The 13,924-nt window shown below is 32.2% G+C and overlaps 1 protein-coding gene across 1 annotated transcript; it reads right to left on the bottom strand.

The window, feature by feature from the left end:
* Positions 1-737: 737 nt before the first annotated feature.
* Positions 738-13,620, bottom strand: LOC140444099 (tubulin beta-1 chain). Its single transcript, XM_072535758.1, has 4 exons — positions 13,461-13,620; positions 2,901-3,279; positions 1,431-2,184; positions 738-1,040 (listed from the first exon to the last, which is right to left on the bottom strand). Exons 1-4 carry the CDS (start codon positions 13,515-13,517, stop codon positions 887-889), a joined length of 1,344 nt encoding a protein of 447 aa, XP_072391859.1. The 5' UTR covers positions 13,518-13,620; the 3' UTR covers positions 738-886.
* Positions 13,621-13,924: the final 304 nt, after the last annotated feature.

Genomic DNA, 13,924 nt, shown 5'->3' with positions numbered 1-13,924 from the left:
CGACGAAATTGATCCAGAGAACCAGGTTTAGATCCATACCTTCCTATTGCTTCAAATTTTATTGTTCATATTCTCTTTTCTTATTAATTTCCTTGTTTTTTTCCGGCTTATTTTTAGGACATCACAATCAAATTTATGGGTCATTACATTATGAATTGACAAAATACTACTAGCTTGTTCAGTGTTGATCAAAGAAGACAAAATAAAACCTAGTCCTTTAGGTCCAATTTGACAAATTTTTCGTTGGTCTTTGCAGTTCTTGTAATTAATATTGGTTCTGCGAAAGTTGTTTATTTTAAAGTTTATGTAGCAAGATTAAATTGTCGTTATATAAAGCATCCTAATCCATATACATTTAGAAATTCTGATGTGTTAGTATTGATGAGAATTTTATCTTTGTAACCACCCCAAATCGTTTTCCTTCAAAGCTGGCATGAATTATGATGTAAAGCGTTTTACTCAATTCTGATAACTAGAGAATTAGTAAGTATATAAAGATTTTTTTCCTATTATTTACATCCTTATTACTTTTCTTTACATTTATATTACTTTATTTAGTTTCAGAGCACCTGATCTGTTTGTGTAAGGTTGAATGGAGGGTTAGTAAATAAAATGCTGTATAGTATAAGTAATGGCAGCAGTTTTAATGCCTATTCATAAAAAAACAGTACGCAAAACATGTTAAAAATCTAAACACTTCCTGAAATTCCAGAAACACAAGCAACAAAAAGTCAGTCTTGGAATAATTTAAGTAGTGTATTCGAAATTTACAAACGGGAATGTAGAGACTGTACAAAAAACATGCTTAAATAAAAAATAAAAGGAAAGGAGACAAATATAAAAGTTATAAAGCTTTGATTTCAGATCCAAAATTAACGTAATAAATTTAGTTCTCGTCGACTTCCTGTTCCTGGTCTTCGTCGAATTCGGCATCTTCGTCAGCTGTGGCTTCTTGGTACTGTTGGTACTCTGATACCAAGTCGTTCATGTTGGATTCTGCTTCCGTGAATTCCATTTCATCCATACCTTCTCCAGTGTACCTGAAAACAAATAAAAAGATTATGATGAAGAATGCTTAATAAATCATTCTAGACAAACATAATAAAGAAAGATTTAACTAGAAGAAACACCAACCAAAGTAAAAGGTGTTGCTAATTAAAAAATAGGAATATATTCCAATCTGATATCTGTTGTAAAAATTGTATTGCTAGAATACAAAATCTTGTACAAGAGACATCGTAACAAAACACCACAAAATCAAAATTTTGTGAAAAAATTAAGTTGCCTGAACACTGAAGTAGACAATTTTGTACAGGAATTAAAACAAAATGGAAAAAAGTAGACAATCAGAAAGATTTGTCACACCAAAAGTAAATAAGTGTCTTGAAAATGTAATTTTTTGAACTACATTAAATAAAATCAATACTCACCAATGCAAGAAAGCTTTCCTCCTGAACATAGCTGTAAACTGTTCTGAGATACGTTTGAACAATTCTTGGATGGCGGTGGAGTTGCCGATGAAAGTGGCAGACATCTTGAGACCCCTTGGTGGGATATCACAAACGGCTGTCTTGACGTTGTTGGGGATCCATTCGACGAAGTAGCTGCTGTTCTTATTCTGAATGTTGAGCATCTGTTCATCAACTTCTTTCATTGACATCCTACCTCTGAATACTGCAGCTACTGTTAGGTACCTTCCGTGTCTAGGATCACAAGCCGCCATCATGTTCTTGGCATCAAACATTTGCTGTGTGAGCTCTGGAACTGTCAACGCTCTGTATTGTTGGCTGCCTCTTGAGGTGAGTGGAGCAAATCCGGGCATGAAGAAGTGGAGACGGGGGAAGGGAACCATGTTGACAGCCAATTTTCTAAGATCAGCATTCAACTGACCTGGGAACCTAAGGCAGGTGGTTACACCGGACATTGTGAGGGATACCAAATGGTTTAAGTCTCCGTATGTGGGTGTTGTGAGTTTCAAAGTTCTGAAGCAAATGTCATAGAGAGCTTCATTATCAATACAGTATGTTTCATCTGTGTTTTCTACCAATTGATGTACTGAAAGTGTGGCGTTGTATGGTTCTACTACGGTATCTGATACTTTGGGAGAGGGGACTACTGAGTATGTGTTCATAATTCTATCTGGGTATTCTTCACGGATTTTTGATATAAGGAGGGTACCCATACCTGCAAACAAAAACAAATATTCAGTATGCTTTTAATCTTTAACTATTAATAGTTTTTCTAAATTACCATTCACAGTTAAAACATTTAAGTTATACCTGTTTTGGTAATCACATGATCTCGAGAAAATTTTCTATCTTTAAAAATAAAACAAGCTTTTTGAAAAAAAAAGCACATTTCGACTTTCAGAATACAATTCATAACACATGTTACGGAATGAAGCAGTTTAAGTGGATGCTGCATGAGAATAATTTGTGTATTCGAATTTCATCTCGATTTTGTGGTTCAATAAGAGCTAAAAGAGGAAATTAAGTTGTGCTAGGGACAGTAAATTATTAAAAGCTTTTGAAAATTGATTTAAACCAAATCTAAAGGAAATCAGACAATTCTAACATATAATGAGTTTATTGTGACCTAGTTATTTATAATAAATACTTATTATTGAACTTTTTTATGCTTGTAATTACATTATGGAAAGTTAAATTAATAGCTTACAATTGTACCTGATAATTTATATACATATTTGAAATTCAGGTTGGAATTGAACATGATAATTAAAACAAGGTCAAATATTTAATTAGTCAAGATAAATAAGGATGTTGATTGTCTGAGACTTCAAATATCAAAAGGAAAAGTCGCTGAATGTGATAGTAACTATCAAAGACTATAAAAAAGTATGGTTTATTATTTTTGCTGTAAGTTACTGCTAAAAATATTACCTGATCCAGTACCACCTCCAAGTGAGTGTGTAAGTTGGAATCCCTGTAAACAATCGCATGATTCAGCTTCTTTCCTTACAACATCCAATACTGAATCAACTAATTCAGCACCTTCTGTGTAATGTCCCTTGGCCCAGTTGTTACCAGCTCCAGACTGTCCAAACACGAAGTTGTCTGGTCTGAAGATTTGTCCAAAGGGACCTGATCTTACTGAATCCATGGTACCGGGTTCCAAGTCGACGAGGATGGCGCGGGGTACGTATTTTCCACCGGAGGCCTCATTGTAGTAAACATTGATTCTTTCAAGTTGGAGGTCAGAGTCTCCATGGTAGGCTCCGGTGGGGTCGATTCCATGTTCATCAGAGATAATTTCCCAGAACTATAGATTAAATAATACAAATTAGCAAAATGAGTAAATATAACAGTCGGAAATGGAATTTCAAGTACTATGTCAATATTGACTATTGATATACACATGTTTACTTTAAAACTTCATAGTCTAGTGTTTGTATACATTTTTGAAGTTTTTGGATGTTTTTAAAAATGTGCAGTTTGGGTATAAATTTCCTTATCCAGCAGATAAAAAAGATCTATTGACAGTGTATACTACTACCTTACATGATAAACTTGTTATAAATTAAACTTAGCAAAAAACTTAACTGTTGTTCATGACATGTTTGGGATTATTTGGCTGAACAAAATAATATACTCTTAATGATAGCCTTTATTAAGATAAAATTAATTTGATCGGCATCATCTATTTGTTTTTCATCTTTCATAAAGGTGGTCTATCCAATAAAGTTTTTATCAGTGAACTTTAACCTGATATTTCTAAAAATATTTTATTACCAGCGATTAATTTTTTTCTAATCAGCAAATTAAAGCGACTAGTGTTTTTGTAGAGTGCAATGGTCAAGTTTTCACATGATAGGGGAATGAATGGATATGTAATAAGGTGGTTTTACTTGTAGAAAATTATGCTATTGGAAGAGATAGGTAAATGGTGTTGTTATATAGCGAGCAGGTTGTAATAACCACAATATTGACATCCCAGTAGGTTAAATTAACCCGCATTTTCGATGATTTTTTCTAATGTGGCTTTCACTGTACTGCAGAATGGTTCTGTTTTGATAAAATGAATTTATACTGTTTTATTAAGATAATCAGCAATTTTAACAAATCCTTTATATATGCCAACCATAACAAGGGATCACTTTTAGGTTTAAAAACAAGCTATTACCCAAAGGTAATAAGGTAATCCAAATCGAAACACATCAATACCTTGAAAGCAGAATGGGCAGAAGTATGAGATCTAAAGGCAGCAACAAAATATCGAATGGACAATTTTTTATTTAAATGACTGCATGTCTTGATCCATTCCGCTACAGACAATCTATAGTGTAATGTTATAATATTCAATATAGGTATATATTTACTAAAAGTTCAACTTAGCTGTGCATTGACAACCAATAAAGGTACCTTTCATAACTTGTGTGAGAGTACTGTTTCTTATATGAACCATAAGCAGAGTTGGAGAAACAAAGAAAACATCTACAGGAAGAAAATCACAACAACTAGACAATATTATACAAACAAAAGTAAAGTGTATTTATTTTATTTCAAAATAAGATACTTTAAATCAACTTTGAGAGACAAGTTAAGGAAAATTTTACATGACTCAGTTTTAGAGGATAGAAAATCTGGACTGAGAAGGATCTGGTTTAAAAACGGATAAAGGAAGGCACTAATATTTTTTGTCTTGATGAAATGTGGATTAATAAAGGACACTTTGTACGAAAAGATTGGCGAGATAATTGGAAAGCTTATTTTAGAGAGAAATTTGACCAAAAACGTCTAAACGCAAGCAGTACTAAACAAAAACGGAAAAACTTCGCCAGATATCTGACTTATAGCTACTAAAAAAATCTACTATATTTAAATATCCTTGTAAATGATATAACTTTAGTAATAAAATATTTAATTAGACAATCATAACAATCTAGTTTATAAACTAGTTAGTTATGTCATCAATATTTTTTCAAGTGGACTGGACGGCATAATGTATAAATAAAATAAACCAACCGAACTTTAACCTCTTCTATTGAATAAATTATTGTTTCTAAAATTAAATTTAGCAGCCTCGATTACGTGCCCAATTAATTTATTTTCTTGTTAAACTGGCCGAGGTATGAGTCATATCTAGATAAAGCTCGTGAAGGCGGGGTAGCTCCCGTTCTTTTCCACGAAACAAAAATCAATACTGTCTGTGTCTTTTAACCCTTACAAATAAATGTTCTTTTGTGGGAAAAGGTAGTACAAATATTATTTAATCGTTGGTTTTGTTAGGTCATACTTTTTTCTAAGAATGTCAAATCAGAAGTATGAGTAAGTTGTGGTTTTTTTAAGAGAGCAAAATATATTCTTAGAATCGCGATAAAAGTTTGCTAAACAATTTCGTTTTTTTTTTTCATTTGGCGACAAAAGCATTAATTAGAAAAGAGCCCGAATGGTAGATTTTATAATGGTAGGGACTTAAACAAAAACAGAACTAATGTGAATCCAAGTATAACATTCAAATATGTAAAAAGATCAGTTTAGAGAGCACAGTACTACTAATTGCAAAATCTGTGCACAAAATAAACAATCTAAGATTTGGGTAAGTAGGTCTTCCATACAAATACAAAAAACTCCCAAAGATTAGCCAACCATAGAAACAATTTCTGCGAGAATTATGGACTTAATGATTGAAACAAGAGATGTAAGAAGAATCTAGAAATGTTTTCAATGAAGAAATTCTTTCCATCCTCGATCTTTTAAAGCAACTCAGAATAAAACACTTTGCCAGGATGACACTATAACCTCTCTCAGGAAACAACACTTGATGATGCATAAAATCAACTTAATAATAGAAATTTTGGAACCAAGATCAAGAACATTGATTATAAACTAAAAGGGCATTGAATTATATTAAATAAAAAGAAAGACTACAATATTTTATAGAGGAAAATCTCCAGATAAGATAAAATTTCAACAGATTAAGAAGACTAGCAAGATTGGATATATCTCTATTGCTATCATATCACAATATCATGTTGGTATTATAAAGCAAAAATAAAAGTTCACGCACTTTTTTATCTAGTCAATAGCAGCAAGTTCAAGTTCACTCATCAAGTTGATGATAAAATGCTATCTATATTACTTAAAAATATAATATACCTTGCTGTTGAATTAATTCCTATTTTTAAACCAACAAAAAACCTATGATACACTTATGATACCAAAAACAATATGATTAGCTTGTTGATGATGTCACCAATATATTTATAAAATTGATGTGACTAAGTAATAAAACAACAATCAATTTTTGTTCATTTTATGTATACTAAACATGTACGTGATATTTAACTATTGGCAGAAGATAATATTTGTGATATATGCACAAGCATTTTCATTTGAAGGTTTTTTAACCATAATCATTCCGAAAAAGAATATCAGAGAAGATTGCGGAGAATGAAATATTAGGATAACATCGAGGAAAGTCGTGAAAAACTCAAGAAACACCATAACAATTAACTCTGCAACAAATGCACTTGGGGAAAGGAAAATAGCGAACACTAACACATCAAAAAAGGAAACTCCATGGTTTAGAGGAAGAGTGAAGACAAAATCTGAAGAAAAGAAGAAAGCCCTTTTACAATACAGAACAGACATACAACTACTATGAACGATATTAAAAAATAGGAAATCATCAGGAAAGGACAGAATACCGAACAAACTCAAAGTAGTACAGAGGACCAGCTCTGACCAAAAAATCTACGATCAAGTATATACCTCTCTTTGAAATGAGGGACAAATGGGACTCCGAAAACTACAGAGGAATCAGCATATTAAATACAACACTATAAAATAACAACCAAAGTTATAAATATACTGAATGAATTTTTAATAGCAGATAAACAAGGTTTTAGATCACGCACTAACTTTATATGGCATATTTATGTTTAGTGGACATAAAGAAGGCATTTGAAAGGGTTAAATTAAAGGATGTTATCCACTTATTGCGGGCAAGACAAATACCTGTAGAAATAATAAAAAACTATATTTTTTGTCCAAAGTAAATACTTCCAAAATGGCTTCTGAGATAATCACTAAGAGAAAAAAAAAAAGAGATGAATGATTATTTTATTCTAAACCTAAAATTAATAGAAAAAAGAAATACTAACGAGGCTGTAAATCTCTTATGTATTTCAGTACATTTAGAAAAACTACTATGTTTATTTCAACATTCAAAATTTCAAAATACACTTCACGAATATTTATGTTGAAACGTTTTGTTGGCATTAAAATATTTAAACACGAATTTTCTATTTTCATCTTAGACTTTCTAATAACATGCTTCCTTTTCTTGAAATAACTATAAATCACAGTAACAGGAAAATCGTAACACTCAAAAACATCTGTTCCGCGGGACACACTGTTGAAAATGGAATTTGCATTTCCCAATACTCATCTAAGAGGTTTACTTTATGACATAATAAATATAAATATACAGAAAAACTTCCAGATCAAAAGAAGCATTTCCGAGAAGCTCTTACTACTTCTTGGAAATAGTATGTTTCATTTATTTTTTAATTAGAAAAAGTATTTTTAGTTGAAATTTATGAATCAGATTATGGCCGACACGATCCAGACTCACGCTCAAGCTTATAAAAGGTGAAGGAGAAGGGAAGTACATTACGAATAGGGATGTGCAACATTAAATCATTTACTACTGAGAAAATTTATAATATAATTTGTGATGTACATACAAGAGACCAACAATAATGTGTTTTCTAGATTTAGAAAAGAAAGCCTTTGGTATGCTGAAGAATGTTATGGAAAAATTGTGCAACAAAGGTATTCACCAGACATCACCTATAGAATAGAGCAATCTAAAAACGTCTTTGTAGAAGATACTGAAGATTTAACGGACAGTTATGGGGGACGAAGTTAAATAGCCAGAAAAAACATGAGATAGATAAGAACAAAAATGAAAGAAAACCAGTAGTTGCTTTTATTTTATCAGCTTCGTTCAAAAATATGAATCATAAGTGAAAAATGTTATCTATTGATACATTAAAGTATTTTTTTTTATCATAATTAGCATTTTTATTCAAAAACAAAACTATAAACGGAGAAGCCTGCATGACGCTGAGTGATTTATACAATTCAACTTTATAATACTTGCAAATTATTAGTCAGGTCATGTCTATATATAGATACCACTGGGAGTCAACATATTATGTAATGGCCTGACCATGTATGGTAAACTACTTTACAATAATGATTGTATTTAATGTTATAAAACTAAATGATCTTGACAAACATTGGGCTTTTAATCAATCTCTGAGAAATGTTTTGCTTTTGCAGATGAACTGGTTGGTTGTCCTATATTCCATATAAGGACCTTTATAATATACATGTGGGACTGAAGGTGACATTCAGATACAAAATATAACAAGTAGTTGATTGTGTACTTTCTCCAAAATTTCTTAAGTAAAGCACACAATAAAGCGATGTTACTCCCTTATAAATTATTATACAATCTGATATTAGCAGAAGACACAAATATATAACAAAAATTACCACTTTTAACCTTGGTAGAAGGATATATCTAGTTTGATTAATATATCACCTGAAAATTTATACAATTTGGCAGGTTATCATGCTACACATTTGAATCTCATGTTTATTTCCAAGAAAATACTGTCACTTACAAAAATAGTTGAAAATTTCTGTTAAAAGAATCTGTGTGGGCATTTTTAGGTACAACTTGCATTCTTGTCATGAGGAAACATCGTAGTTTACTGACATCAGTATTGGAACTGAGAGAAAAAAACTCCAGACTTCCAAATCTAATTTCTATTATATTATTGCTAATAAATGAAAGTTTCTTGACCTGACTACTTCGGAAAATAAATGTAAAAGGCAAATATTTGTAATTTACAGGTTTATTGACTGTATGATCAATTTTATACAGATACAACCAATTTGTTCCTTGGTTGTTTTGGGGACAAAACAAAGTAGGAAAGTGAAAAAATTAGTTAAAGAAGCTAAAAAGGCATTGTAGAACAAATCATGGCAATATGGAAACATTACAGTCAAAGTCTGCTTGATATTGGGGAAAATAATCAGGAATTTCCTGGAATTGGAAATGGTGACAAAACAGGTCAATCTAGCCATCAACGAAGACAAAAGCAAGTACATGTTGTTTACTAAGAATCCTATAGCAAATTAAAGGGAAACAGCATTTGGAGTCATATCTTTGAGTGTGTTGACAGCTTCACATACCTTGACTCACTAGTGACTACCACCAACAAAACAGGCAAAGAAATTGAAAGACAAATAAACATTACAAATAGGGCATACTAAGGACTCAAAAAACAATTCCACTCAAGAAATATCCAAAGAACTAAAATTATTATATACAAAACACTGCTGAGGGTGGTCCTCACATTATGGGACAGAAACTTCAACTATAACTCAGTCAGAAGGATGAAAGATTTATGAATATTTGAGGGTAAAATATCCCACAAAATACTTTGGAGTCATAAACGATCAAGGGCAGTGGCACAAAAGAAAACACAGCGACTAGATAGGCTGGACACATAATATGAATGCCAGACAATCAATTGCTAATAAGCTAACACAGGAACACTTACAGGAAGAAGATGCAGAGGCTGGCCTTGAATTAGGTGATTAGATGGAGTTGGGACTGACTTAGGGATACTAAAAACCAGAAAATGGTAGCACATCACCAGAAATCAAAGAGAATGGCAACAGATCTTAGAGTAGGTCAGGATCCACAAAGTCGAGCCAAAGATACTGATGAATCAGGAAAGTATAAATTAGAAGATAAAAGAATAAAATGGAAGATAGACAAAACCATATTACATATGAGGAACTCAGATAAGCAAGAAGACTAAAAATAGAAAGATCCCCAGGAACTGATAAACCAATACAATAATTCTGCTATTAGAAATCATTAACGACGTAAAGGAGGAAGGATGGATACTAACAGACTGTAATTAGGTCTGGTACTGCTCATTCACGACAATAAGGACTTTAACAATTACACTACTTAACTTATATAGCTTACTATAACCAAATTGTATGCAAGAATACCTGAGAACTGATTGAGAATTACTGCTGAACAAGTACTATTACAACAGAAATGTTTTCGAATTGAAAGAGGTACAACAGATCCACTATAAATGAAATTGTTGCAGAGCACAAAACAGATGAAGAGCTAGATGTATCTGGGATTTTAAGCATGGAAAAGGCTTTTGACAGAGGACCTAGAGCTAAAATTTGGGAATGTTTATATAATACAAATACATCTTATCATATCAAAACTGCTGACGAATTGCAAAGATCTAGTCAACAACCTGGCAAAAGACAATGAAGTGTCTTTAATATGGGTGTCAGGTCTTGAAAGTGTACATGGAAAATGACTATCAGATGTGTTGGCAAAACAAGGTTTGAGATAAACCTTCATAGACCCAGATCCATTGTGTGGCATAACCAAAAATTCTGCACAAAAGGTTTCTTGCAGAATCAATAGCAAATCCAGACTAAGAAACACTTGGCAATTTGATGAACCTTAGTAAATGACACATTACAACTGTCACCAAAATGGTGACTGGACAGGTCATTTAAAAAAACACATACAGAAAATAAGTAATCTATCAATGAAGAAACTTTTTGCCTTTGTCGCTGCCACAGGACTTTTAATGAAAAAAGCTGTAGTTGTGTTTAATAACTGATGAATTGAAGCAGTGATGAATGAACGCAAAGAGCAATGGAACGAATCATGCTTGGAATATCACTGAGAGAAAAGATTAGAAACACTGAGATAAGACATAGAAAGAATATTAGGGATATTGTGGAAGAAACTACAAAAATGAAATGGCGCTGGACAGGTCACGTAGCCCGATATAATGATAACAGGTGGGCACAGAGAATTCTAGAATATATACCAAGGACGAGAACAAGAAGCATGGGAAGACCTCAAAAAAAAGATGTGTTAGATGACATAAGAGCAGTGGCAGACAAACAGTGGATTATATTGGCACAAGATAGAGAAAGATGGAAGCAATTGGGAGAGACCTACATTCAGGAGTGGATGGAAAATGGTTGACAAAGAAACGAATTAACAAAAGATAATGATAGAATGCTACTTGAGGCTACATTTTTTTACAATGTTGTGAATACAAAACAATATGAACATCAACAAGAATCATTAAGCCATTATATTGAATTGAGATTTCTGAGAAGTAGGCAAAATATCAGTTTAATTTAAATAAAATATTAGGCTATATAACCTATTATAGAACCAAATAATCGCTGGTGTATAGATAAAAAAAATAATAATAAATAGCAAGGGTAATAACTAGTGACACTCTACTTGTAAGTAACTTGTATTTTATAGATAATTAGCAGTGACAAATGAGACAAAATTGAGCAATGCAGTTGTGGCAGCTTGCCAAAGAACTATTTTCTGCATTAGCTCTGATTTCAACATTTTCTCAAATTTACAAGCAATTCAATCTGTAGAACAAAAAGTATGCATTACCTAGAACTGGCATTAAAAAACAGTCAGTATATTGTGACCTGGAAATATATTTTCATGTCACTATACACTGAAGTGACTAATAAGCATTTCAATGAACAATAGAGTTGTTAACTTATGGAACTAATCCAGACATGATAAAATATGGAATTAACAGAAGAAGATAAGTCAAAAGAAAAGATTCGTTCATTACTAACAATGAATATAGATGCTTACGCATCTACATAATATATTCATTGTTACTTCGAAGGAATTAGTAACATCTGAGATTATGAAAAGTATGAACAAATTAATTACATAAAAGTATATGGTTTTGAAGGACTAGACAGAATTCTTGAACATAGTACAAAGATGAAGCTATATATTAAGTTTCAACAACATAGAGCTTTTCGTTAATGAAAACGAAAAGTCATAATGAATCCAATGGAGTCCTTCGTTACCAGAAAAGGTAGCCATAAACAAAGTTTTAAGACTTCAGGATATCAGGATATTATGTGAAGAAGAAATACTGACTCCAAGTCCAAATTCAACAGGGTTTCTTTCTTTTCCAGTGCTATTCCTTGAAGAAAAAGGAGATGTACAAGAATTTGATAAGAAGCAGAAGACAAATTGGCTCATTTGGGTTCTTCCTTACACAGAAACATAGTAAGTTTCAGTTACCAACAACATATTTGGAATAAGATTGGGGACATGATGTTCTTGATCTACGTAATATATGTGAGAAAAAGCATTTTGGATCAAAGAAGCAAAGACAAATATATTTGGAGAAATTTTGCATATCTTTTGAAGAAATCTGATTCTCAGTACAATACCACCCTCTGAAAACACAAAAAAAAACAGTTTTTGGAACATCTTACAAGAACTATAAGCTGTAAAGTTCAAAAATATCTTTAATAGTTCTATAAACATAATGAAGTACAAGAGAACAAAACGTTCTCTTACTCAGCATCCTCGTCCTGTAAAATAAGTAAAAACTTTCCAAAAATCTATAATTAATTCAGTACCTAATGCAATGAATATAAATGAAAAGCGAACTATGTAAAGTTTTCAAAGACAAGTCACGAAACCATAAAATGGCGGAAGACAATTTAAAATAATGAAGGCAATATAAATAATTGAATCGAACCTACTTCTTGTAGGTTGTGCTCTACTTTTTGTTACCGAGAGAGATTAGATCGTGAAGATTCTGCATACCAGCTTTCTTTTTCCCATCTATTTTAAGAGCCGGAACTTCAAAGAGGACGTTGAACTTCGTTAAGAAGAACAAAGTATTCAGCGATGTGTAAAAAGTATGAAGTCCCGTTTTCAATAAGGCATTTGGTGCTTACGAACTGTTAAATTGCTTTTGCAATCAATTATAATAGTTAATTTTGATGTACAGTGGAATATCCGGTAAAATATTTCAAAAAGACACGCGGTTTAAAAATAACCGCCTTTTAGCCGTTATAAAATTGTACTAACCATCTAAAAACGTCTACCGGCTTAACAAGCACGCCGTAAAAATATTTTAGTAAATTTAAATTACAGCTGTAAAATTCAACAATCTTAAATCAAGTAAATAATCAGTAACAATAACAATAGTATTATAAAAAAATTATGTTGAGCACTTAAAATCGATATTATACTACCGGCTTCCCATACCAAAAAACCGTTAGACAACACGCCTATAGACACGTCGATGTTTTCAGGAAAATCAATACAATTGCCGGCAGAATTAATCAAGTTATCACTAGAATCACAATAAAAATTAACGTATCGCAATTTAAAAAACCACTTTTAAACATAGTAAAACTGTTTCACTTTTAAGATTTACCGAAGATATTTTAATTGACTACAAGTAAGGTCAGTCTGGGTTTGGTACAAGATGGCCGGACCTAACAAACTGCACATTTTTATAACAACGAAAAATAATACTTGAATGCGGATAAAAACAAAATAATAATACTCACTTTGGCTCCAATTTGGTTACCGCATTGTCCAGCTTGGATGTGAACGATTTCCCTCATTTTGATTTATAAAATGTATTAAATAACTATTACTAGAAAACACAAACGCTCTCTTCGATGCGTTGATCTGAAATGCAATGGCGCCGGCGGTTTTGCGTCTTTATAGATGCCCCCACCCCCGGGTGGCAGCACTGTAAGTTACTAGATTTGGTTTAAGCGTCTGATGGATTCTTCATTTAAATGTAGGGCGTTAGGCGTTTCTTAAAATTATTATTTAATGTGTTTTAATTGTTTTTGTGACAATGCAAATTGTCGATGCTGATTTGTTTGTTTGTATTTGGTTGATGTGTAGAAAAAAATATGTGGCAAAAAATTGATAATTGGAAAAACAGCAGTTACACGTTAACAGAACGGAATTATAATTTGAATTCGGGCGTGGGGGGAACAAGCGCAATAAAGTAGTTTGA

Source organism: Diabrotica undecimpunctata, chromosome 6 (assembly GCF_040954645.1).
Source record: "Diabrotica undecimpunctata isolate CICGRU chromosome 6, icDiaUnde3, whole genome shotgun sequence".
In the NCBI taxonomy this organism is placed as follows: Eukaryota; Metazoa; Arthropoda; class Insecta; order Coleoptera; family Chrysomelidae; genus Diabrotica; species Diabrotica undecimpunctata.
This window is presented reverse-complemented; position numbering and strand designations above follow the sequence as displayed.

Bases quoted from the DNA above. Each gene is read 5' to 3' on its own strand.
- LOC140444099 (XM_072535758.1), bottom strand. From the start codon at position 13,517: ATGAGGGAAATCGTTCACATCCAAGCTGGACAATGCGGTAACCAAATT. The intron at 2,185-2,900 runs GTAATATTTTTA...TTTTGTTTGCAG, and splicing joins TGGAGGTGGTACTGGATCAG to GTATGGGTACCCTCCTTATA. The intron at 1,041-1,430 runs GTGAGTATTGAT...ATTTGTTTTCAG, and splicing joins AGGAAAGCTTTCTTGCATTG to GTACACTGGAGAAGGTATGG.